We start from the raw sequence: 22,270 nt of genomic DNA, 5'->3' as shown, positions 1-22,270 counted from the left end.
AGTCCTGTTAAGAGTTCCTCCAGATGTCTTCTGTGATTAGTTTCTAATTCCTTTAGAAGCTCATCTCCATCTTCAGGATTACCTGTAGTTTCAAACATCTTCAACAGTTCAGTGCTACAGTTTAGGCATGGGATATATTTCTTGCGATAGCCATCAAGTATGGACTGTACTGCTGTCTTGAATATAGCATTTTTAAATCTATGGTAAGCACATTCTATTGAGGTATTATGGGGAATAGGACTAATAGAAACATCAGAGTGATTGATATCTTGGCCAGTCAGCTTTCCTATAGTTCCAACGTGGTTTGGGGCAAGTATTCACAACAGGAATATCAGTTTTGATATCAGTAATAATGGGCAGTGTTGACTGTCCAATATTTTCTGCAAGACTATGATTTGTACTGAGTTTGACTGGCCATTTTTTGTAGTGGACCAAGAAAGATCAGGAGAACAGCATGCGGAGAAGAAGGTTAGAGGTTGTTTTGGATCGTGAAGGAGGTGTAAGTCCTTTCAGAAGCCCAGTTTGCTAGGAGGTCTCCATGCTGGTCTGTAGAGTTGGTAGAACTTCGGGTGGTCGGGGGATTCCTGGTGGCTTACACACATTTGCAATTGTGTAATGGCCAACTTTAATCATGTCACAGAGTTCTGAAGTGACTTTTAAAGATTCAACTCCAAGGACTGGATTTAAGATGATTGAAATTAATCATCTTAAATCCAGTAATTGCAAGTCTAGTATGTGCTGCTGTGTCTACATGGGTCCCTTGGAGGCAGATATTATCTGCTTGTTCTCTGAAGGCTAGGACTTCCAGTAAGGATCTTTTTGTAGCAGATAGATATAAAAATGCTATATTCAAGTCAGCGGTTCAGTCCATGCCCTGTGGCTATCACAAGAAATATATCCCATGCCTAAATGTTAAGTTGAAGAATACGTAAAGCACACATCTTTGTTCTAGTCAGGATCACTTGGATTTGACTTGCTAATAGCAGCTTCAGTTTCACCAAAGAAGGTTACTCACAGGATGAGAACCTAGCTGCTGTGCTTCTTTAACCAGTGACTCCATTATTTTCCCTGAAACAGAAGATAAACTAACAGTCTGTAATTACTCGTGTCACCCTTTAATCCCCCCCTTAATTCCTCATGTGGGAATGTAGATGCAAAATACTCATTCAGTTTGTCAGCTATCTGAGTAGGATCATCAGCAGTCGAATCATCGATATCAAGTGGACCAATCTGATTCATTCCCTTCCTTCTAGAGTTTGCTTGAAGATGTATACACTGTTTTTCTTTGCATCCTTTGCCAAAGATTACTCAATCTGCCTTCGCTTGCCTGACCTCATTTGTGACTTGATTACAGCCTAGCTTATATTACCATAGTCTTCTGTGTCTCCGATAATTTATGTGCATCTCATGCACTTTTCATCTCTGCCATGAATCTCAGTTTATCTGACATCCATTTAGGCCTAAACCTTGAGGTATTTCTTGGTTGGTATGAAAAGCCTAGCAGCTTCCACTATTAATTCCTTGAATGTTTCCCATTTAGAATTTGTTGTTGGCATCATCATTTGGTCCCACTATATAGAATTTAAAAACTGTCTGAGATCATTATTGTCATCTTTACAAAAGCAAAAAAAACCTTTACATCACGGTAAACCTTAAACTTTTACCCCTGATGGTAGCCATCTTTGAGTAAATCCCACATCAGTACATTGTGATCACTGCCACCTAGTGGTGGTTCCTTTATCTGCATATTCTTAATGCATGAATAATGACTGGTGTGTGTGTGTGTGTGTGTGTGTACTTTACAGCGTGCAAAAGCAACATGGCCATAATGTGCCTACCTATGATAAAGTTCAATGCTCTGTTTTTTTTTTTTTTGGTTTTTTTTTTTCCAATTTGGATTGCAGGCGAAGTTTAGAGTGCTTTTTAGAGTTATCTCTCTCTTTAAGAAAGTAAAGATTTTGTCCACATGTGGCATATCTGCTAGGAGGTGGGCAATACTCAGAGTATTTGTTGCTAAAAATGAGGCAAAGAGAGTTAGTTGCGTGTTGTACATTATTATCATTATTATTAGCCATATGGTGCAAGGAAGCCTGAGGCTTATGCTGCACCAGCCAAAAAAAAAAAAAAATCCTGAGTTACCCTGAGAGAGAGAGAGAGAGAAGTAGAAAGGAATCATCAAGAAATAGAAGAATGATGATATCCAGCTGAGGATCCTGGGTTTGCCAAGCCCATACTCACCTGATGTGAGCTCCTGGGGTCAAATGGGACAGTCAATGAGTCAGTATGCTGGACTATAAGTTGAGTGTTTCAGTTTGTGCAGTCTGGTGGGTCAGCAGCCGTAAGTAGATAGAGATGTGTCAAGTGTGTGTGGCCTATCCATAATCAGGCTAATACAACTTCATGAAATCTTTTTTTAATGCCAAGTAATTTGTTATTGGCCTAACTCTGCCAGATGTGTTGCTATTGTTCAAGATATTGTTTCTTTATAATGTACTTGTAATCAGATGCAGGTGTAGTAAAGGCTTGGGCTATAGATTCAGTAGCAGTTTTGGCAGCTAGGGCAGCCTGTTCATTTCCAGAAGTTCCAGCATGACCAGGGATCCAACAAAAGAGAACTTGTTTCTTCTTCTGGTTTAATTTAGTCAGAGTATTCCAGATCTGTCTAAGTATGGGGGTTATCATTCTTCGGATTCTGCTGTATAGTTTGGAGAGCACTAATGCAGTCTGTATAAATAACACTGTGTAATATGGTTGTTGAGAGAGCTTAATTTAAGGCTATGTGGATAGCACAGAGTTCTGCAGTATAGCTACTACATTCAGTAGGGAGTTTCTTGGATATAGTAATGTTAGGAAATACTGCTGCTGCACCAACATGATTGTCAGTTTTATACCCATCTGTGTAGATTGGCTTGTACTGGCCATGCTGGGTTCTCAGTGCTGCATGTATTTGTAGTATGTTAAATTGAGATAAGGTGTGTTTTCCCCAAGCTGTCAATGAAAAGTTGCATGGTGGTATATAGTATGTCCAAGGTGGGATTGTATGAGAGGCGGTGGACTGTATCTTATTTAGGTTAAATTTGCCAGTTGGCCTGCAGTGAGCAAAGATGTACCCCGGTTGGTGGGTTTATAGAGGAATAGGCTCTGCATAGGTTTTCCCATTTAGGAGAGAAAAGTCCATTCCAAGTGGGGTGGTTTGGATGCCCTTTGAGTTTTGCTGCATAGTGTAATAAAAGCATTTGTCTGCATAGCTGCAGGGAGTGTGCTTCAGCATATAGGCTCTGGACAGGTGATGTACAGTACGGTGCAAGACGAAGAGCACTGTGGTATACAGGATCAAGCCAACAATAAAGCACTTGGTCTAACAAAGCTATAAACTACAGACCATAGTCTAGATGTGACTGTATTAATACATGGTAGAGATAGAGTAGTGTGTAACCGTCGGCTCCCCACATTGTGCCTGATAGGACTCTTAAGACGTTAAGCTTTTTAAGAAAGTTAATCCAGAGCATTTTTATATGCTCAAGGAAAGTGAGTTTTTGGTCAAATATCACACCAAGAAAGCGGACACTAGGGACCACAGGTATGATTTGATTTTCTTCTCAAAGTTCTGGGTGTAAATGTAGGTTATGCTTCCTGCAGAAATGTATCCCAACAGTCTTTTGGGGTGAGAAGCGAAAACCGTTGTTTTGGGTCCATTCAGCTATTTTGTTGATGGCATATTGCAACTGTCTTTCTACCATTTGCATATTAGGCGAATGGCAGGCAATACTGAAGTCATCGGCATACAGGGTAGTGGATATTATTTGTGGCAGGTCCTGTGTTATTAAATTCATTATTTTATTAAAGAGTGTAGCACTTAGCACTGATCCTTGTGGGACCCCTTCTTCCTGTATGAACTTTGAAGATAACCCCAGGGGCTCACATCTGGATATCATAATTCTTTTTCTTGGTCCCTTCTACTTTCTCTCTCTCGGGGTAAATTTTTTTTTTTTTTTTTCTTTTTCTGGTGCAGCGTAAGCCTCAGGCTTCCTTGTACCATATGGCTAATAATAATAATAATAAGTGGTTGTGAACATGAAATGAGTGGTGGTGTAGGAAATTTCTGATAAACTGTGGTAGGTATCTGCATAATCCCCAGATCGATATAGATTTCGCATTATACCATATCTCCAAACAGTGCCAAAGGCTTTTTCAATATCAAAGAGGACCACGGCAAGATGTTCTTTCTGTATGAAGGCATCATGGATGTTTACTTCTGTCTTAATTAGAAGGGTGAGTGGATCTGCTTTCACCGAAGCCACACTGCCACTGGATTTATAAGGTCATTTTGAGCTAGAAACCAGGATAGTCGGGTTGGTTGTTTTAGGATTTTATGGTGCATTAGCGTCTAAGGCTATAATGCGCCAAGTCAAAAAGGTGTGAAATATAAAAGTATAATATTATAATTGTTTATATATTATTGTAAAGGAGTATACGATATAAAAAGTTTATAAAGCATAAAACGATAATAACATTCTAGATAAAGTTATTTAGATTAATAAGTTGTAAAAACTTAAATACAGCTGACATGTTGTCGTTGTCCGATAAAATCTATCTGAGTGTATAAGGATCAGACAGATGGCTAAAACATAAACGACGATCATTATAAAAATACGGACATTCAATTAAAATATGACGGACTGTTAAAATAGTGTCACAATTTCTACACATAGGACGATTGAGTTGATCATTTTTATAGAAAAAACTGAGTAGACTATTTAATACATAGGGGGGAAAAAAAAGGTAAACTGCAGCCATTATCAATCCACTGCAGGATGGAAGCCTCCTCAACAATTCATGTTGAGGGAAATGGACCGTAATCTGCCACGTTGGTCCATTTCAGGTTGGCAGATCGACCGTATTTAGCAGTCAGCAGCTTGAACTCCTGCTCCTGACCACTAAGCTACAGAGGCCTTAATACATAGAAATACATAGAAATGCACTCTAATTATTATAAACATAAAATTTGCTGGTTACAAAGATGCATAAACGGACAGAATAGCCCAAGTGCTTTTTCATATTCTAAGTAGCCCACTAGTGTTTGTTATATTAAATACGTTAAGAGCACTTTTTTTACATTGCATAGCAATGTCATATATAGAACAGCTTCTTTTATTGCCAACTATGTTGGATGCACTGATTCCTACTATTAGATGAGGAGGGGGTTGCACATGTCATAGCAGTGTCTCATCTTTCAAATTTCAGATTAGTTTTTTGGTGATGCCATTTGTTTGAAAGTAGTGCAATACCTTTCAGAAACTCATGGTAAAAGAGTATTCTGTTAGTATTAGCAATGACAAATGATTTAATAATTTTTTTATTCTTCCTTAAATATATTTAAACTACCCACTTCCACAGCAACTGGCTGAAAACAAAGCTTTGCATATTTTTTGCTTATTGTGCAGCAAAAGCCTGTGGCTTTCTTGCACTATATGGCTAATACTAAATATCTATCCTGCAACCATCCTTTCTCAATATAACTTATGCCACCTTATGTGTATGTTTGGTCCCAGTGAAAGAACTACCTAAGACCATTATAATTACCTTTGAGAAAGCAAAGTTCTCCTTTACCCCCTTCACAGTAATTATATCTTTAAATAAATCCCACATCAGTACAGTATGATCACTGTATGTACCTTGATTTAACATACAAGGCTCATCTACCAGAGAAAAAAATAGAAAATTTCATTGTAAAAGCTTATTTGTAATATTTATTATACTTTTATTCCTTATAGCCCCAAATGAGAATTCATTTTACCAGCCCTGCTCTCAATAGAAAACAATATAACTTTGAATAGCAGCAGTGTTAACCAAAATCTGAATATAATTCCTAAATAATAAACCTTCAGAATAAACTCCTTCAATACCTTCAGAACACATGCATACAGATGCCTAGTGAATTCTCTAATAGTATATTGTTATATATTGCAATTGAAAATGAGCAGGTTTCGCAATTTTTTTTTTCCAGGCTTCACAGGTGGTAATTGCATTGAGAGACCTGTTTCAAGTAGTATTAGAAATGAAAAAGCTAGAAATTGAAAAGGTAATTCAGCTTCAAAAAGATTGGCAGAATGAACTTAAAGAGATTAAAGAAATGAAAGAAGGAAAGGTATAATTTGAATTTATTATATAGTTATACATGATAATTTTTTTTGTTGTAATGAATATTGTTGATAGAGAAAAATATTCTCATAGAGAAAAAATCTTAAATTCCTATTCATTTATAACTGATAAGAATATCTAAAACATAACTGAATTTCTGAAGGAATAAATAATATCCTTTTTTCCAAGACAGAATAGAGGAACATTAAACATTATGCATGCATGAGAATAACTTGCCTAGGGTTTATTACAAGCTTGTTTCAACTACAGTAGAGCATCAGTTATCCGGAATAATTAATGTCAGGCCTCTTCCCGATAGCAAAATTTTCTGGATAATCAAACGTAAGGTAAAATTAACTAAATTCATTTTTTTCACACTATTTAAAGTCTTTTTCTTTTACTAAGGTAAAAGAAAAAGACTTTAAATAGTGTGAAAAAAATGAATTTATTTAATTAAAAAAACAATAATAATAACTTATACATAAAAATTCACACATTTACATATGTAGGCCTATCTATATTCAGATAGGTTTTTACTGCAAATTTTATGTAGAAAAAATTTAAAGCAATTTTTTTAAAATAATGTTTGATTGTTTTTTGTTTCGTTTGTTGTGACCTATTTTTTTTGCTGCTAAATCTCTCAAGTTCCTTAATAATATCAATTTGATTATATCACATTCTACCCATTTCAGTGCTATTTCTTTTTGTTGACATTTTACCATAAAAAAACATAAATAATAAAATAAAAAAAAAAAACACTGAGAAAAATAATAAATCACACAGTTTGGAGCCGATATTATTCTTACCAAATCTGGAGCTAAGCTAAACATAATATGTAAAGAAGAGAACACAATATGTCATGGAAAATTGGGTTCACAGAAGCAAATGACTAAACTATCACTCATGGTTTCCAAGAAAATCCATCAGTCTTAATCCAACATTTCACCAGATATACGGCGTAAAAAAAAAAAGACAGAAATAAAACTTGTAGCATAAAAAATATTTAACTCAAATACTATACCGTTAATAAAAAATAAAAAATTAGCCTTTCAAATTAGTCCGGATAACTGACGTTTTACTGCATTTTAGAATTGCTTTTGCCATAAATTTTTGATTCTGAAGTTCTTTCCCTTGAGGAGATCAGTAACTTTTTTCTACTTCTTTTGGATCACAAACTGAATTTGGAAGAGCATGTATTTGTATTAGTAGTACTAGCAATATGATGCAAGGAAGCAAAGCTCATACAACACCAGTCAAAAAAAAAAAAAAAAAAAAAAAAAAACATTTCTTCCAGTAGTTTTTCCCAATTTGTTTTCAGTTTAAAATTTTTGTACTCCTTGTGTGCACCATTTGAAAAGAGTAAAGATTCCACACCATTCAGTTTACTTAACCCTTTAAAGCCTTAAAGAAGGTATGGCTATTAAATAAAGAAACTGCATGCACAGTCACTACACTACCTTTCAAAAAAAGGCACAGTGTGTTTTTGCAGTTTTCCAGAAAAAAATATAGACAAAAGAATCAAACAATGACTCAACCTCAAATTTTTAACAAAACTTAAAAGAAAACACCAACTGAAAGTTATGAGTTGTTACATCAAGTTTATGGGAAATATACTTTGTCAAGAGCTTGCATGTTTGAATGGCATAAAAGATTTTAAGAAGGAGAAAATGTGGAAGATGATGAATGACCAGGTAAGGACATTGATTAGAAGTGATTGTCATTTAAGCATTAAAATGGTTGCATCAGAATATGGACAAAGAAATATACAAATTTTAACTGAAAATTTAGACATGAGAAAAGTGTGCCAAGATGGTGCCAAAAATTTTGAATGAAAATCAAAGAATGAGAAGACTCCAAGTTTGTGAAGATGTTTTTAAAAAATTGAAAATCCAGACTATCTGAGTACTGTAATTATTTGCGATGAAAGTTGGCCATTTGTTTTTGTTATAGAAGCTAAAAGACAGTCAATGCAGTAGAATACAAAACAGTTCCTAAGACCAAAAAAAAGCAAGAATAAAATCAAAAATGAAAACGATACATCTTGTTTTCTTTGATATTAAAGGAATTATGGCTGAATATATCCCACCAAATCAGATTGTCAATCAGATATACTACACTGAAGTTCTGTGTAGTATATCTGATTGACAAGACTACATGAAGAAGAGACTTGAATTGTGGAAGGATGGTTGGACGCTACATCAGGAAAATGCTCCAGTATACAACATGATCTCTGTTTGCCAGTTTCTAGTCAAAAATCCTTGTGCCTTACTCTCCAGACCTAGCTCCTTACAATTTTTTTCCCTTTCCCTAAAGTGAAAAGTGTATTTAAGGAAACCCATTTTCAGTCCAATGAAAATCAGAAAAAAAAACAAATTAAGTGTTAAAAGGGTTTTCAGAAGATTACTTCCAGAAATGCTTCTGTGCTTGGAAGAAACATGGAACAGTGCGTGCAAGCCCAAGGCAATTATTTTGAAGGAGGTAACTTGTAAGGTATGAAACATTTCATTATATTTATTTTATTGCAACAGACTCAATTATTAACAGCCACACTTTGTAAACTTTGATTAGAACACCACATAGATGCCTAGTTTACAGAGACTACGATTTACAGAATCGCAGTCTTTCTCATTAAGAGCAATTGTTAGTGCCCCACTAATCTTGTTGCTCTTCTCTGCACCAACTGCAACAGATAAATGTACTCCCTAAACTTGGGTTAGGAAATGGGAACGCTTTTTTTTTTTTTTGGCTGATGCTGTGTAAGCTTGCTTTCTTGCAACATATGCCTCAACTAATGCTAATGTGGCCTTCTCAATCACTGGGATAATCACCTCTTTGGCCCTACTGGCAAAGTTCTTATATATCATAGATAGAACACTATGTGCCATTCTAGCAGCCTGTTTGCAATGCTGAAAGAATTTCATGTTGAAGTGTAAATTACAAAAGGTCTTTTTTCCTTAACTACCATCAGTTTCATGCTACCAAAATGGTATGTTATTCTAGGATTACTACTGTTACTGAAATATAGTAATAATGTTAAACTTCAGTTGCCATTTTTAATGCCCATCTTCTTAGCTTATCTAGATTTTCTTGAAGTACCATGTCATGATTATTGCCACCTTTGTATCATTATAATTTTGTATCATTACCTTTGTATATCAGTACCTTTGTATCATTATAAAAACTTAGACAACAAACTTAAAATACTTGCATCAATATCATTAATAAAAATTAAAAACAGTAGAGGCCCAACACTGACCACTTGTGGTACCCAACATGTCACATTAGTCCATGAAGAGCAGTGACCATAATAATCACTGCCTAAAACTTGACTGTCCCTTCACTTATAGTAATAACTTTCCCAAATGCGACATTGCTCCAGTTTACAGTTATCAGAAGCTTTACCAAAGTCTGTGTATGGTATGGCAAAATTATTTTTTTTACATGCAGTTCCTTTGTAGTAGCTAATCAGATTAGTTAAAGGGATTTCATGCCTGATATCTCCTTTAACAAATCAATGCTGTGATTACATTATGGCCCCACTCCTGTCAATATGTTTTACATTATTCACAGTTGACTCCATTAATTTTTCTTGAACAGATCAAACTTACGGGTCTGTAGTTACCCACACCCTTTGAACCACTCTTGAATAACAGATATATTTGCATGTCTCCAATCTGCAGGTATCTCTCCTCAATCTAAGGATGCTCTTGTTATTATAGTTAAAGAGTTAACTACCTCTTTTGTTTCTTTTAATGTAATTGATGTGCATTATTAGCTGTGGCAATTTCTCTTCCATTTTCCTTTACATTATTATAAAATCATTTAACTTCCAATCAGTGTTAGATAGACTTCTGCTAACCTTGTCTCTAAACACTTCATGTGTGAATATTGCTGCAAAAATTTATTCAGTTTATCATTAGCAGTCTGTACAATATAACTGATGTATACCATTCATATTCAGTGGACTAATATGATTTATCTCTTTCATCTAGCATTAACATATGCAAAGAATTCTCATAATGTGCCTTATCCTGTGTAATCTCCTCAGTAACTTGATTACAGGCTAGCTTGCATTTACTGTAGGATTCAGTATCCTGACACTATAAATATGTGAGGACTACAAAGAGAGCACACAGAATGATTTTTTTAAACAATAAATTTTAATTATGTTAAATATTACCTTCAAATTTCATTAGAATGTACGTGATACCTCCCCAGCTGTATTTTTTTTTTTTTTTAAATCAGAAATGTTCTGCCGAGTAAAAATCTTTCCATAACTAACCTTTATTTACAGGAAAACTAATAACATATGCTGAAAAACCTTCAGCCTTTATGACAGCCTCTAATCTTCATGGAACAGTCTCCATCAGTTTTTTGTTGTGAATGCCCTCAAATATTTTCTGCCATTTTGTACTTGTGGCTTCCACTTGCTTTTGAAACCATAATGCCTGTATCATTTAAGTTATTACATGATATGCCATTCTTTCCTATAAACAATGTAGAATGTTGTAAATTATTTGTGTGGTGTGTATCTTCTCTTTTAAAATTATTTAAAAGAAATTAAAATTATTTGAATCTGCCATGGTTATTAGTTACATTACCTTTCATTTGTGGAAATAATATCAGCAGCCATACAGTGCTATTGAACATTACTGATAACTGATCTTTGATAACAAATAGCCAAACTCGCAAAGTTATCACCAAAATATCTATTCCTGTTTCATTTATCACTTTTTTTTTTTTTTTTACATTTCCTGATAATAAATTTATTGCACATTTGTTTGTGTTTTTTTTAACTTCTTTTTCACAAAATTGTTGCTTTCCACTACAATTTTTTTTAAAAGATTATTTGTCATTATCTGCAGGAGATGTGACAACTGTCCTTGTACAGCTAGCTGTTCACACATTGTAAATGTGACTACCAAATTTGACATCCCATTTGTTTTTTCCTTCAAATAAAATCTGTTTGCATTGGTTTCAGAAGTATACACTGATAACGTTTCAGATAAAACTGACAAGGGGAACAACTTCCCCAGTGAGGTAAAAAATGAGTGATTAGGCAAAATTTCAGTAAATTTAGAAATAATAAAAGCTAAATGGTAATACTTAATCTAGTTTTAACAAGATTAAAAAATTTCGGTGCAAATAAGACGAACATCCTAAACCTAAAAATAAGCAAGATAAATCCCAGTGCATTTTAACACATATATGCTAGTACATATGTTTTAATTGAAACATTCCATATATATATATATATATATTTAAAATCAACATATATAAATCAAACAACCCTTGTATCATAAAGCAATGCTGCAAGGATTCTTTGATAAGTTTCTAGCCTTTGGTAGATACAGGGTGTCTATAAATTATTCACATGATTATGAAGCTCAATTAAAATTTTATTATAATAAAATGGCACAAAATGGTTTGCTGCAGTTAAAGCAACTCAGAGTTTTTTTTTCTCATGTGGTTGGCAGCCCTGATCCCAGAAAACATTGTGATAGTACAGCATTAAAATAGCGACACTGCAAGAGATGATGAAGAAGATTTGTTTTTCTGGTGAAAAGCAGCTGAGGCTGTAGTGTACCACAACCATGCTATAAAATAGTTAAGGATTTTTGATAACCTTTCAGAAAGGTTACCACATTGAATTATGTATACAAATGTAGTAGTAGTAATGCCAAATGATGCATATGAAGTATATAATTTATATAATTTCAAAGTTATTTTTTGCATCCTGTTTCTTGATTGCTGCATCATAGTAACCTGTCAGGTTGGTTATACAAGACTGCCAATTAACAAATCCATCTGTGTAGTATAATTGCACACCTGTCCAGTAGTCCTGCATTACCTCTTTAACTAGTGATTCCATTATTTTTCATGTAACAGACAAGCTAATTTTCATGGAACAGACAAGCTAATAGGTCTAATTACTCATGTTTCCTTTTGATCCCCCATTATTAAATGGGGATACATTCACAAATCTCCAATCCATAGTGACATCCCTTGAACCCAAAGATGCTCCCATAATTATGGCTATGGGTTTGCTTACCTCCCTTAATATAATTGGATAGATTCCATCCACCCCAGGTGCCTTTTTTATATCCATCTTCAACAATTACTCTTCTGCTCTCCTTTCAGTTATTACAATGCCATTTAGATCCTCATTAAAGTTTGATAAACTTCTGGCATCCACTCCCTAAAGAATTCCTCATGTGTGAATGTAGATGCAAATTACCTATTCAATTTGTCAGCAACCTGAACAGGGTCATCAACAGTTGATCCATAGTCATCAATTGGCCCAATGTGATTCAACCCCTTCCTTCTACTGTTAATATAGGCATAGAAGTCTTTGCTCTTTCTTTGCATACTTTGCCAGAGACTTCTCATAATCTGCCTTAGCTTGCCTAACTTACTTTGTGACTTGATTACAGACTAATTTATATTTACCATAGGTTTCTGTATCACCTCATAATTTATGTGCATCCCATGCATTTTTCTTCCATGCCACATGTCTCAATAGTTCATCTAACATCGATTTGGGTCTAAGCCTTGAACAGTATTTCTTTGTTGGTATGAAAAGCCTAGTAGTGTCTTTGACTAGTTCCCTGAATAAATCCCATTTAGAATTTGCTGTTGGTAATATCATCAGTTGGTCCCACTGCACACAATTTAAAAATTTCCCAAGACCACTGTAGTCACCCTTTCGAAAGCAAAAGCTTTTCCCTTTACCCTAGTTATGTAAAATTGAATTCCGAATTAGTATACTGTGATCACTGCCACCCAGGGTCTTTTACCTGCAGTTTCTTGATACACAAAGAATCACTGCTGATAACCAAATCAAGAGTATTGTTTCTTCTTGTTGCCTCTCTAACATGCTGCTGTAGAAAATAGTCATCCAAGAAATCCACACTAGTCTTGCAAGTGTGTGAGTGACCAACCCACAAATTCCAATAAACATCTGGAAAGTTAAAATACCCCATTATGAGACATTCTGATTGTGAAATTGGTATTCTTATGGGACATGGCAATCACAAGATAATTCATTTATGCCAAGTTTGTGATCATTAGAAGATAGTACAGTTCTTATATGTCCTGATCTTCATCAACTGAACAACACTGTTTCTTCTATATAACTGGTAATGAATCATGGATGATGTAGGGCTATGACATGGAAACAAATGCCCAGTCCTCTTAATAGTACTAGTAGAAGCAAATGATACAAGGAAGCAAGCTTATACAACATCAGCCAAAAAAAAAAAAAAAAAAAAACTTCTCACATCATCTGTCTATCCCCTCCTTGAATTTATTCAGACCACCCACTTCTACACCAATGGATGTTTGTTCCACAATCAAGTAACCTCTGGCTAAAGGCGAACACCTATCCTGCAACTGTCCTTTCCCAATTTAAATCTATATCCCCTTTTATGAGTTATCTGAGAAACAGCAAGGATACCATCAACATTTAGATTACTTAATCCAATCAAATCCTTAAATACTTCAGTCATACCTCCTTCCTTGTGTCTAGTTTCCAGATGCTGAAATTTTCAGATTTTAAGTATTTCTTGGTAAAAGGACCCATTTGTTTCCCCCTCCTCACAAATCTCATTGCTCTTCTGAATCCTTTCCAACAGATCCATATTCTTCCTAAAATAAGGCTTCCAAACCTGTATGCATTATTCAAGATATAGCCTAACCACTGCCTTATACTAAGGAATAATTACACCTCCTTATCCCTACTGGTAAAATTCCTGTATTATCATTGACGAAACCTCATGAACTGTCCTAGCAGTCCCTCTGCACTGCTCAGACATGTCTGACTCTATAATTACCCACAAGTCTTTTTTGTTCTCTACTACCCTAAGTATGTTACCACACAGATGGTATGTTATTCTGGGATTACTGCTACACCGTACTTTCCATTTGTCAATGCAAAGTACTTTGACAAACCTCAAATGGTGCTCATTCCATCTTAATTTTTCTACATCTTGTTGCAGTAACATACCTTGATTATTGTCATTAACTACCCTTTTAACCTTCATATCGTCTGCAAATTTAGACATTATGGTTGATATATCTTCATCAATATCATTAATAAATATTGAAATTAACAATGGCTCATCACTGAACCCTGGTAAACACCACTAAAAACAGAAGAACAAAAAAAGCAGTACCCATTGATAACCACCTTTTGGCTTCATGCACTCAACCATATCTCTATTCATAGCAGTAACACAATGACACGCTGCTCCAATTTGTACAGCGGTCTTTCACGTGGAATCGTGTCAAAAGCTTTACTGAAATTTAAATATAGGATGTCAAAACTGTTTTTCATTTAGTTTCTTTGTTATTATATCCTAATAGCAGCCAATCAGATTGGTCAGACAAGATTGCCCCTTAACAAATCCATGTTGGAATTGTAATGTAAATGCATTCCAGTCTAGATGATCCTGCATTAATCAGTAACTCCATTATTTTTCCTGAAACAGAAGCCAACTTCCCCAAATCCAGAGATGTTCTTGTTATTATGACTGAAAGTTTCTGTATCTTTTTTGTTGCTTCTCTTAATATAATTGGATAGATCCCATCAGCCCCAGGTACCTTATATTTACATTTAGCTTCAACAGTTTTTCTTCCACTGTCCTCTCAGTTATCACACAATCATTCAGATCCCTCTTAGAATATGATATACTTCTGACATCACCATCACTAAAAAAAAATTCTTCGTGTATGAATGTAGAGATGGAAAATATCTATTCAGTTTGTCAGCAACCTGAATAGGATCTTCAACAGTTGATATAATTCATAACTAGTGGACCAATATGATTCATCCCTTTGCTTCTATTGTTAGCATAAGTAAGGAAGTTAAAGCGAAGGTAAAGAAAGCCAACACGAGAACCATGGGAAACTTACCGGGCAAAATAGTTTCCAGCTTCCACAGTTTCTCCCTGCATTCTTGGTAAACAGATGGTGCATGTTATCGGTATTTGCAGTAGAAGCTGATATCAATGTATTGATTAGTTTTTTTTTTTTTTTTTCATTATTAAAAGCAAATTATTGGAGTTCATGAGTGGGCTGAAATTTACTTACGGGTACTCCCTCCAGACTGCCCCAGTTTTAGGGTGTTTATCCAACCCTTCCCGCTGTTTTAACCTGATATGAAAACGACTTCTACAGATGGTGCGTGTTGTAGGTAGTGGCTGTAGAAGTCGTTTTGCTATCAGGTTAAAACAATGGGAAGGGGGGAGATAAACACCCTAAGACTGAGGCAGTCTGAAGGGTATACAAATAAGTAAATTTCTGCCACAGAGGCATTGCACTCATTAACTACGATAATCTGCTTTTAATAATGAGAAAAAACTAATCAATACTTTGTTATCGACTTCTACTGCCACTACCGATAACACGTACCATCTGTTTACCGAGAATGCAGGGAGAAACTTACCGGGCAAAATCGTTTCCCGATTTTGTCCGGTAAGTTTTCCCGAAGTTCGCATGGTTCTCATGTTGACTTTCTTTCCCTTTGCCAAAGTTACTTCTTCACTAGCTTCTTTAGCATTAGCAGTGGCACACAATGCAAGAAAGCAAGCCCATACAGTATTAGCCAAAAAAAGGAAAATAGAATAAATGGTAGTATACTCAAACTAAAATTACATGCACTAAATTATATATACAGTGGTGGGCAAAAAAAACTGCACCACCTTAAAAAAGTAACATTTGTAGTGAAATGTATAAGATAGTGTTTGATTGGTCTTTTTTTTTTTTTTTTTGCAAAGAAGGTATTGCATCAGCCGTTTCTATAAATACGGTGTTGAAAGGGTATACGTGTTTATTAGTATCCTGTTTTGCAGAAGTGTAAGCATGGCTCCATATGTTCAGTTGACACCAAGGGAAAAAAAAAAAAAAGCGTAGCTGTTGCTCTGTCACAAGAAGGGCTTTCTAGGCTGCCACCAGTCAACAGTATCCCAGGTGATGAAATTAAAATGTGAAACCGGTGATGTGAAGAGAAGACCTGGATCAGGCCATAAGAGAGTGACTACACCTTCCCAAGATCGATATTTGAAACATCTATGCCTTTGTAATCGCCATGCTAGTGCTCCTGATCTAAAACTGGACTTTGAGATAGCCTCTGGTGTTGAAACAAGTGTATGAACTATCCAAAAAACGACTGTCGGAATGTGGTCTTCATGCCTATCGGCCAAATAAGAAGCCTTTGTTGACCCAATAAATGAGGTAGAAGCGACTTGGTTGGGCTAAAATGCATGTTTCATGGACAAAAGAGCAATGGGACACAGTCATCTTTTCTGACAAATTGAAATTCAGCCTGCACGGCTCGGATGGGAAGCGATATGTCAGAAGATGAAAATCGGAGGCATGCCATCCTGACTGCATAACACCGACTGTAAAGTTCCCCGCAAGTCATATGGCCTGGGGATGCATAACAAGCAAAGGGGTGGGATGAATTAAGTTTATTAACGGAACGGTGGATGCAGAAACTTACACTACTTCTTGGAGGAGTGCCTGAAACCCGTTATTAGGGATCACCACACAGACATACAAAACTGCATTTTTCAACAGGACTCAGCACCTTGCCACACAGCAAAACTGGTTAAGTTTGTTATTTGATTTTTAGGAGCATCATCAACTAAGGCCATATTGCTCCGGGAATATGCAGTGATCATTCCCTTGACCTTTCCGCATCCTCCATATTTGGTGGTGACGGGCTCGAACCCTGGTCTAATCAAGAAGTGTGTGCTATGCACTGCTGCTCCTTCCCACCTGGCTACGGAGGCGCCTGGTTAAGTTTTATGCTATTTAGATTTAATGAAGAGTTTGTCTTCTTGTCTCACAAAACTTAAAACATACATCAATGTTTTCTCTTGTTTTTCTCCCTTAAGGTGCAGTCATACCTCAGAAATGCTGGCATTACAGTGTTGTACTGACCCGGCAACAGTCAGATTTGAACTCTATTGAAAATTGCTGGTACATAATCTCATCTAAAATTGCTCAGAAGAAGCCAACGAGTAAGATTCAGCTGCAGGAGAGCATTGTAAGGGTGTGGTACCACAAAATTGGGCAATTGTATATCCAAAAATTGATTAACTCTATGCCAGATCATTGCAAGGCTGTAATTGTAGCTCGAGGAAGAACAACAAAATATTGAAGACTGATTTTGCTGATTTACAGTACATAAAACTATTACGTTAACTTGTCATTTCAATTTGTACACGTAAATGCAATAAAATATATGTTTGGTTGTCATGATTGCCATTTCCATTAATTACACATTTTACCTCTTGGGAAGATATTTGTGGCAATTAGGTATATCAGGTGGAGCCTTTTATTGGATTTCATTCACAGAGATATATATCCCATCTAACAAATGCATTTTGAACATTTCTGCAACCCACAGTGCAGTGGAAAACATTATTTGCAAAATTCACAATTTAAAAACATCTGACCTGTGGTCATTGTCTAATAAAATCTGAGTGTATAAGGTCCAATCAGATGTGTGAAAGTGGTAACACATATTCCAAGCATAGGTAAAATTGAAGCAATCAATTAAAATTTTTTACAGTTAAAATGGTGAGTCCCACATAGGAAGGTCATCAGTCCTCAGCAGGAACAAATGTGTAAGATGACTTTGCCCTATGTGGAGTCAAGCAAGAACAACTTCTTTGCTATTCCTGTGCAGACTAGACCGCTATGTTTCAATTACAGGCTTTAGCTGATATAATTTATGTGTTGTCTGTCTATGCCACAAATTCTGCCATTAGGAGTGAATCTTGTTGTGTATAATATGCCTGTAGCCTGTATAGAAGCTGACAGTCCATAATTATTAGTGGAAATTACTGATATGGCTGCAGTGTCAGCCAAATCAGTAATTCCACTAATCCTACTGTGGCTAGGAATCCAGCAGAAGTGGATATTGAATTTATGTTCATAGAGAGCATAGTGCACTTAGTCATGTGGATCTCTTCTGAACTACTGATTTCTCTGGGTATATCTTCCAATTCATCTAATCTGAGGCATATGGAATAGCACTTTCAATATCAGTGGTCAGTGTGGTGTCCTCAGGATTCTGGGCTTGATACATGTCTAGAGGTATGGATCCAGGTTTCTCAGGTGAAATTAAAGATTTCTGTGGAGATAACTTCTGACAGTGGGTACAGACGTATTTCTCGTTAGCTAATTTTTGACATCTCAAAAATGTGAGAGCATCCTGAGCATTTTCCGTATGGAGACCGGCCACATTCACTTTATTACAGATTAGTATAAGTTTGACCTTCTTCTGTTAGAGCAGATGCAAAGAAAGAAAGTGACTATTGTTCATGACGTATTGATGTTAATAATGACAACTCCGATAAGTGTCCTCAGGAGTTCACCGAGAGTGAACAGTTGGCCTTCATTAATTAGAGAAAATGAGATTTCTTTAGACTAGGATTATTGAGCTAACTGTAGTTGACAAATGCTATGAAGGGATATGTGAATACCAAGGGCCATCAAGAACCTCGAAACATGAAAAATAAATATAAATTATCTATTTACCAGCACAAACATTGTTCATGATAAAGCTGTATTTACAGATGTGATGGCACAGATTCCAGTGATATCTTATTGTCATTTGAAGGAATATTATTTATTACTTGAAGTTCAGCAGAGCACAAAGCAGTGCAACTGTTCACCTTCACAACACATGATTCCACAAGTTCAGTTGTAGATTTGTATTTCATGTATTTCAAGTCATGTGTTTCAATGTTACATTGAATTACTGTTATAATAGTATATTAATGGTAATTCTATTATAATGGTAATTCAATCTTAATACTTTAGACTTATTATCCACAATTAATTAACTTATTGGAATTGTATATATTTTAATTGTTATTGTAATATTCAAATTTGTAACCCTTTATATTTCTGTCCCCCAACAGCATGGTCTGATGATGGTTATTGGTAAGATGCCTGAAACGTCACCTTAAATTGTGTAGTGATTTAGTCAATTAGCTTAATAAGTTCAGTTGTAGATTTGAATTATATTATTAATTTCATGTGGTATATGAGTGGTATTAATTATAGTAATAATTTTAATATTTTATTTTTTTACTGGATTAGTTATATAAGAAATCATACAAAACATGGGTCCCTATTTTTGTTTATGGACTGGGACCTAATTCTTAGATCTGCCACTATGATGCAATCATAATAACATGCACATTATCATCTAGTTACATCACACTGATTCTTTCAATTTGTTTCATTTATACACACCTAATATAAATGAAATATTTAAGAAATTAGCGTGCCTAACAATTTAGTATATTTTATTGTTTAGAAAACTCAATAAATAAAGGTCACAGGATTATATTTCAACACACAGGCAGCGAAATAATTTGAAAATCATATGCATCATTGCATTTAGTTGCCATCTTTAAGGACTTGTTCCTTCAAAGTATGTAGTGTATGCCCCCAGAGGTTAATTGTCACACTGCATATACTACATCAAAAGTTTATTCTTACCATAGTAAGTAAGCATACACTCAGACACATGGTAAACTTATACTGAAGTCTGAAGCGCTGTTGGGATGGCTGTTTCAAGACTACTGGTCTTTTATTCAATTTCTCAGTTAGTGAAATGGATAATCTATTGACTATGAAATGAATAACCTATTAAATCTAAGTGTACAGTCATGCTGTATACAAAAATAAAACTTCCAATTAAACACATAACAAAGGCTACATTTATCTTTAACTCCTAATACTGGGGCTCAGTAATTAAAGTGTAATCTGTCAGTTTCAGTGCGGATATTGAAATAAGAGACTAGTTTTGAAATAGCTGCCATAATGCAATGGACAATCTGTCTTTAAAAAAAGACATTGTCCTTTTTTGATGTAATCTTCTATAGATATTAGCAACATAAATCATCTCTACAATGTGCACATGTCCAAGCTTTGAACAGATTTTTGCCCACTGTTATTGAAGAGGGAAGCCCCCTCATCATTCTTAAAGATGGAAATTGAATGTATACAATTTCCAAATTAATCAATGCATTAACTTTGTGAAAAATGATAGTTTATGCAAGTACCTCCAATAACAGAAGTGTCATGTAGTTCAAGATTTTATCAAAGTTGTTGCTCTAAATCCAAAAATACCTCTAGTCCCTACCCCTTCTTGGGACCTCTTTACAATATGTTGCCCTCCATTTTTAATCATCCTGTAATTTGTTTTAAGTGCAAGGTATTTATATATGGCCTTATTTTCAGAATAACTCATTTGAAAATGGAATTACCAACTTAAATGAAGAAACTGCTATTGAAAAAGTCCCAAAAATATCAGAAGAGCCAATTTATTCAGTGAGTACCAGTATAAAAGATTTTACATAGATTTTACTGTTTTATGTTTGTCATTATTTCTATGATACTCCATGTTTACCATTAACCCTTTCACAAGAGAGTTTCTTGAAAATGTGTGGGTGCTCTGTAGTTGGTTTCCTGTAGAGGTGTGCTTTGTGGAGAGAGTTTCTTCATGAAATTGAATTTTTCAAAATTAAAAACTTTGTGCATAAATGCTTTTAAATAATTTATTTTTATTTTGAGATTATTAAAAGTTGACTTCCTAGCATTGAGTAAAACTGTCAAAAATCAATAAAAAATACTTTATTTTTGAAACAGTATTATCCTCTACATATATTTATGTATCACTTAATTCAATTATTTATTATTTGCATCATCCTTTGTTTAGTAGAATAAATTGCCTGGTGAAAAAGATGTAAAAGTAAAGTTCTTGTGATTAATTGAAACTCAGAGACATAATAGGGAGTTTCCTGGCGCAATGAAGGAAAAAAATGGGGTATAAATTAAAGCTGAAGTGAAACAGATATATGATAAAAGAGATATTAAATGTGATGTAATCTCAAAATTGAAACTGACACAGGGAACATTATTGAATTGTAAGAAAGCTTAAGCGGTTTAGTGTAAGGAAACTGCTTTATATGTATGGTTATAAGGTATTAAATCATTGATACCTACTGCTTGATCAGATGTCTGCTGTTTGAAGTCCAAAGGATGTTTCTTTGGACTGCAAACTAGAATGAAAATTCTGTTGAATAAATCAATTACAAGAAAATGGCATACGAATTTGGCACCAAACTACATACAGAATTCAAGGGATCAGATTCTTACCAGATTAATTCAAGAATTAAACTAGATAGATAATCTGCAAAACTTTTGTAGGGAATCAGCTTTTATCAGCAGTGAAGATAACTGAAGCATAGAAGGCCACTGTTCTATTCCATACAGTTACAAAATGTGAATTTTTAATATTATAGGAGGTGTTTCTCAATGTTTCCCACAAAAACAAATTTCTTTTGAGAATGAGTTCTGCCACAGAGAGGCAAGCAGAGTTATTAAGAGGTTCTTACCACTACCTTGAAAAATATTAGCATTAGCAGAGGCATATGATGCAAGAAAGCAAGCTTATGCAGCATGAGCCAAAAAAAAAAAAAAAAAAACCCCTTCCCATTTCACACATCTATTTGCTCCAAATGTTTGTCTGGTTCTACATTGAATTTATTTAAGCTGTCAACTTCTGCAATGACAGATGGAAGTTTGTTCCAGCAATCAACCACCCACTGGCTAAAGGCAAATTTCCACACATCTATTCTACAACTGTCTTATCTCAATTTGAATTTATGTCCCCTCAGGCAATTAATCTGGGCAAGAGGAAGAATCCCATCAGCATTGAGCTTGCTCAAAGCATTTAAGGCCTTATACACCTCAATCAGATCACTTCGCAAGTGCCTAATCTCCAGACACTGTAATTTGCAAAACTTAGCCTTTCTTCATAAGAGCAACCCTTTGTTCCATTCACTAATCTTATTGCATTTCTCTGTACTCGTTCCAGCAGCTCTACGTTCTTCCTAAAACGAGGCCTCCAGACATGTGTACTCAAGGTGTGGCCTTATACAAGGGGATAATCACTTCCTTATCCTTGCTATAAAAATTCCTGTTTATCATTGACAAGACACCATGAGCTACTCTTGCAGACCATCTGAACTGCTCAGAAAACTTCATAACTTATTGCACAATTACCCCCAGGTCCTTTTCTTTCTCAACCACCCTGAGTGTA

General features: G+C 35.2%; 1 protein-coding gene across 5 annotated transcripts in view; it reads left to right on the top strand.

The window, feature by feature from the left end:
* Dab (DAB adaptor protein) overlaps window positions 1-22,270 on the top strand; it is a 246,562-nt gene that overhangs the window by 153,479 nt on the left and 70,813 nt on the right. For all 5 annotated transcript variants that reach the window (XM_090372948.1, XM_090372949.1, XM_090372950.1 and 2 more), the window contains 2 exons: window positions 6,008-6,148; window positions 20,407-20,496. In XM_090372948.1, the coding sequence (XP_090229074.1) occupies window positions 6,008-6,148; window positions 20,407-20,496 (231 nt within the window). The remainder of the gene's footprint in view (window positions 1-6,007; window positions 6,149-20,406; window positions 20,497-22,270) is intronic.

This window comes from Mastigoproctus giganteus, chromosome 4 (assembly GCF_048544385.1).
Source record: "Mastigoproctus giganteus isolate SK-2022 chromosome 4, ASM4854438v1, whole genome shotgun sequence".
Classification (NCBI taxonomy): domain Eukaryota; kingdom Metazoa; phylum Arthropoda; class Arachnida; order Uropygi; family Thelyphonidae; genus Mastigoproctus; species Mastigoproctus giganteus.
The sequence above is the reverse complement of the archived record's forward strand: the minus strand, read 5'-3'. Positions and strand labels throughout refer to the sequence as shown.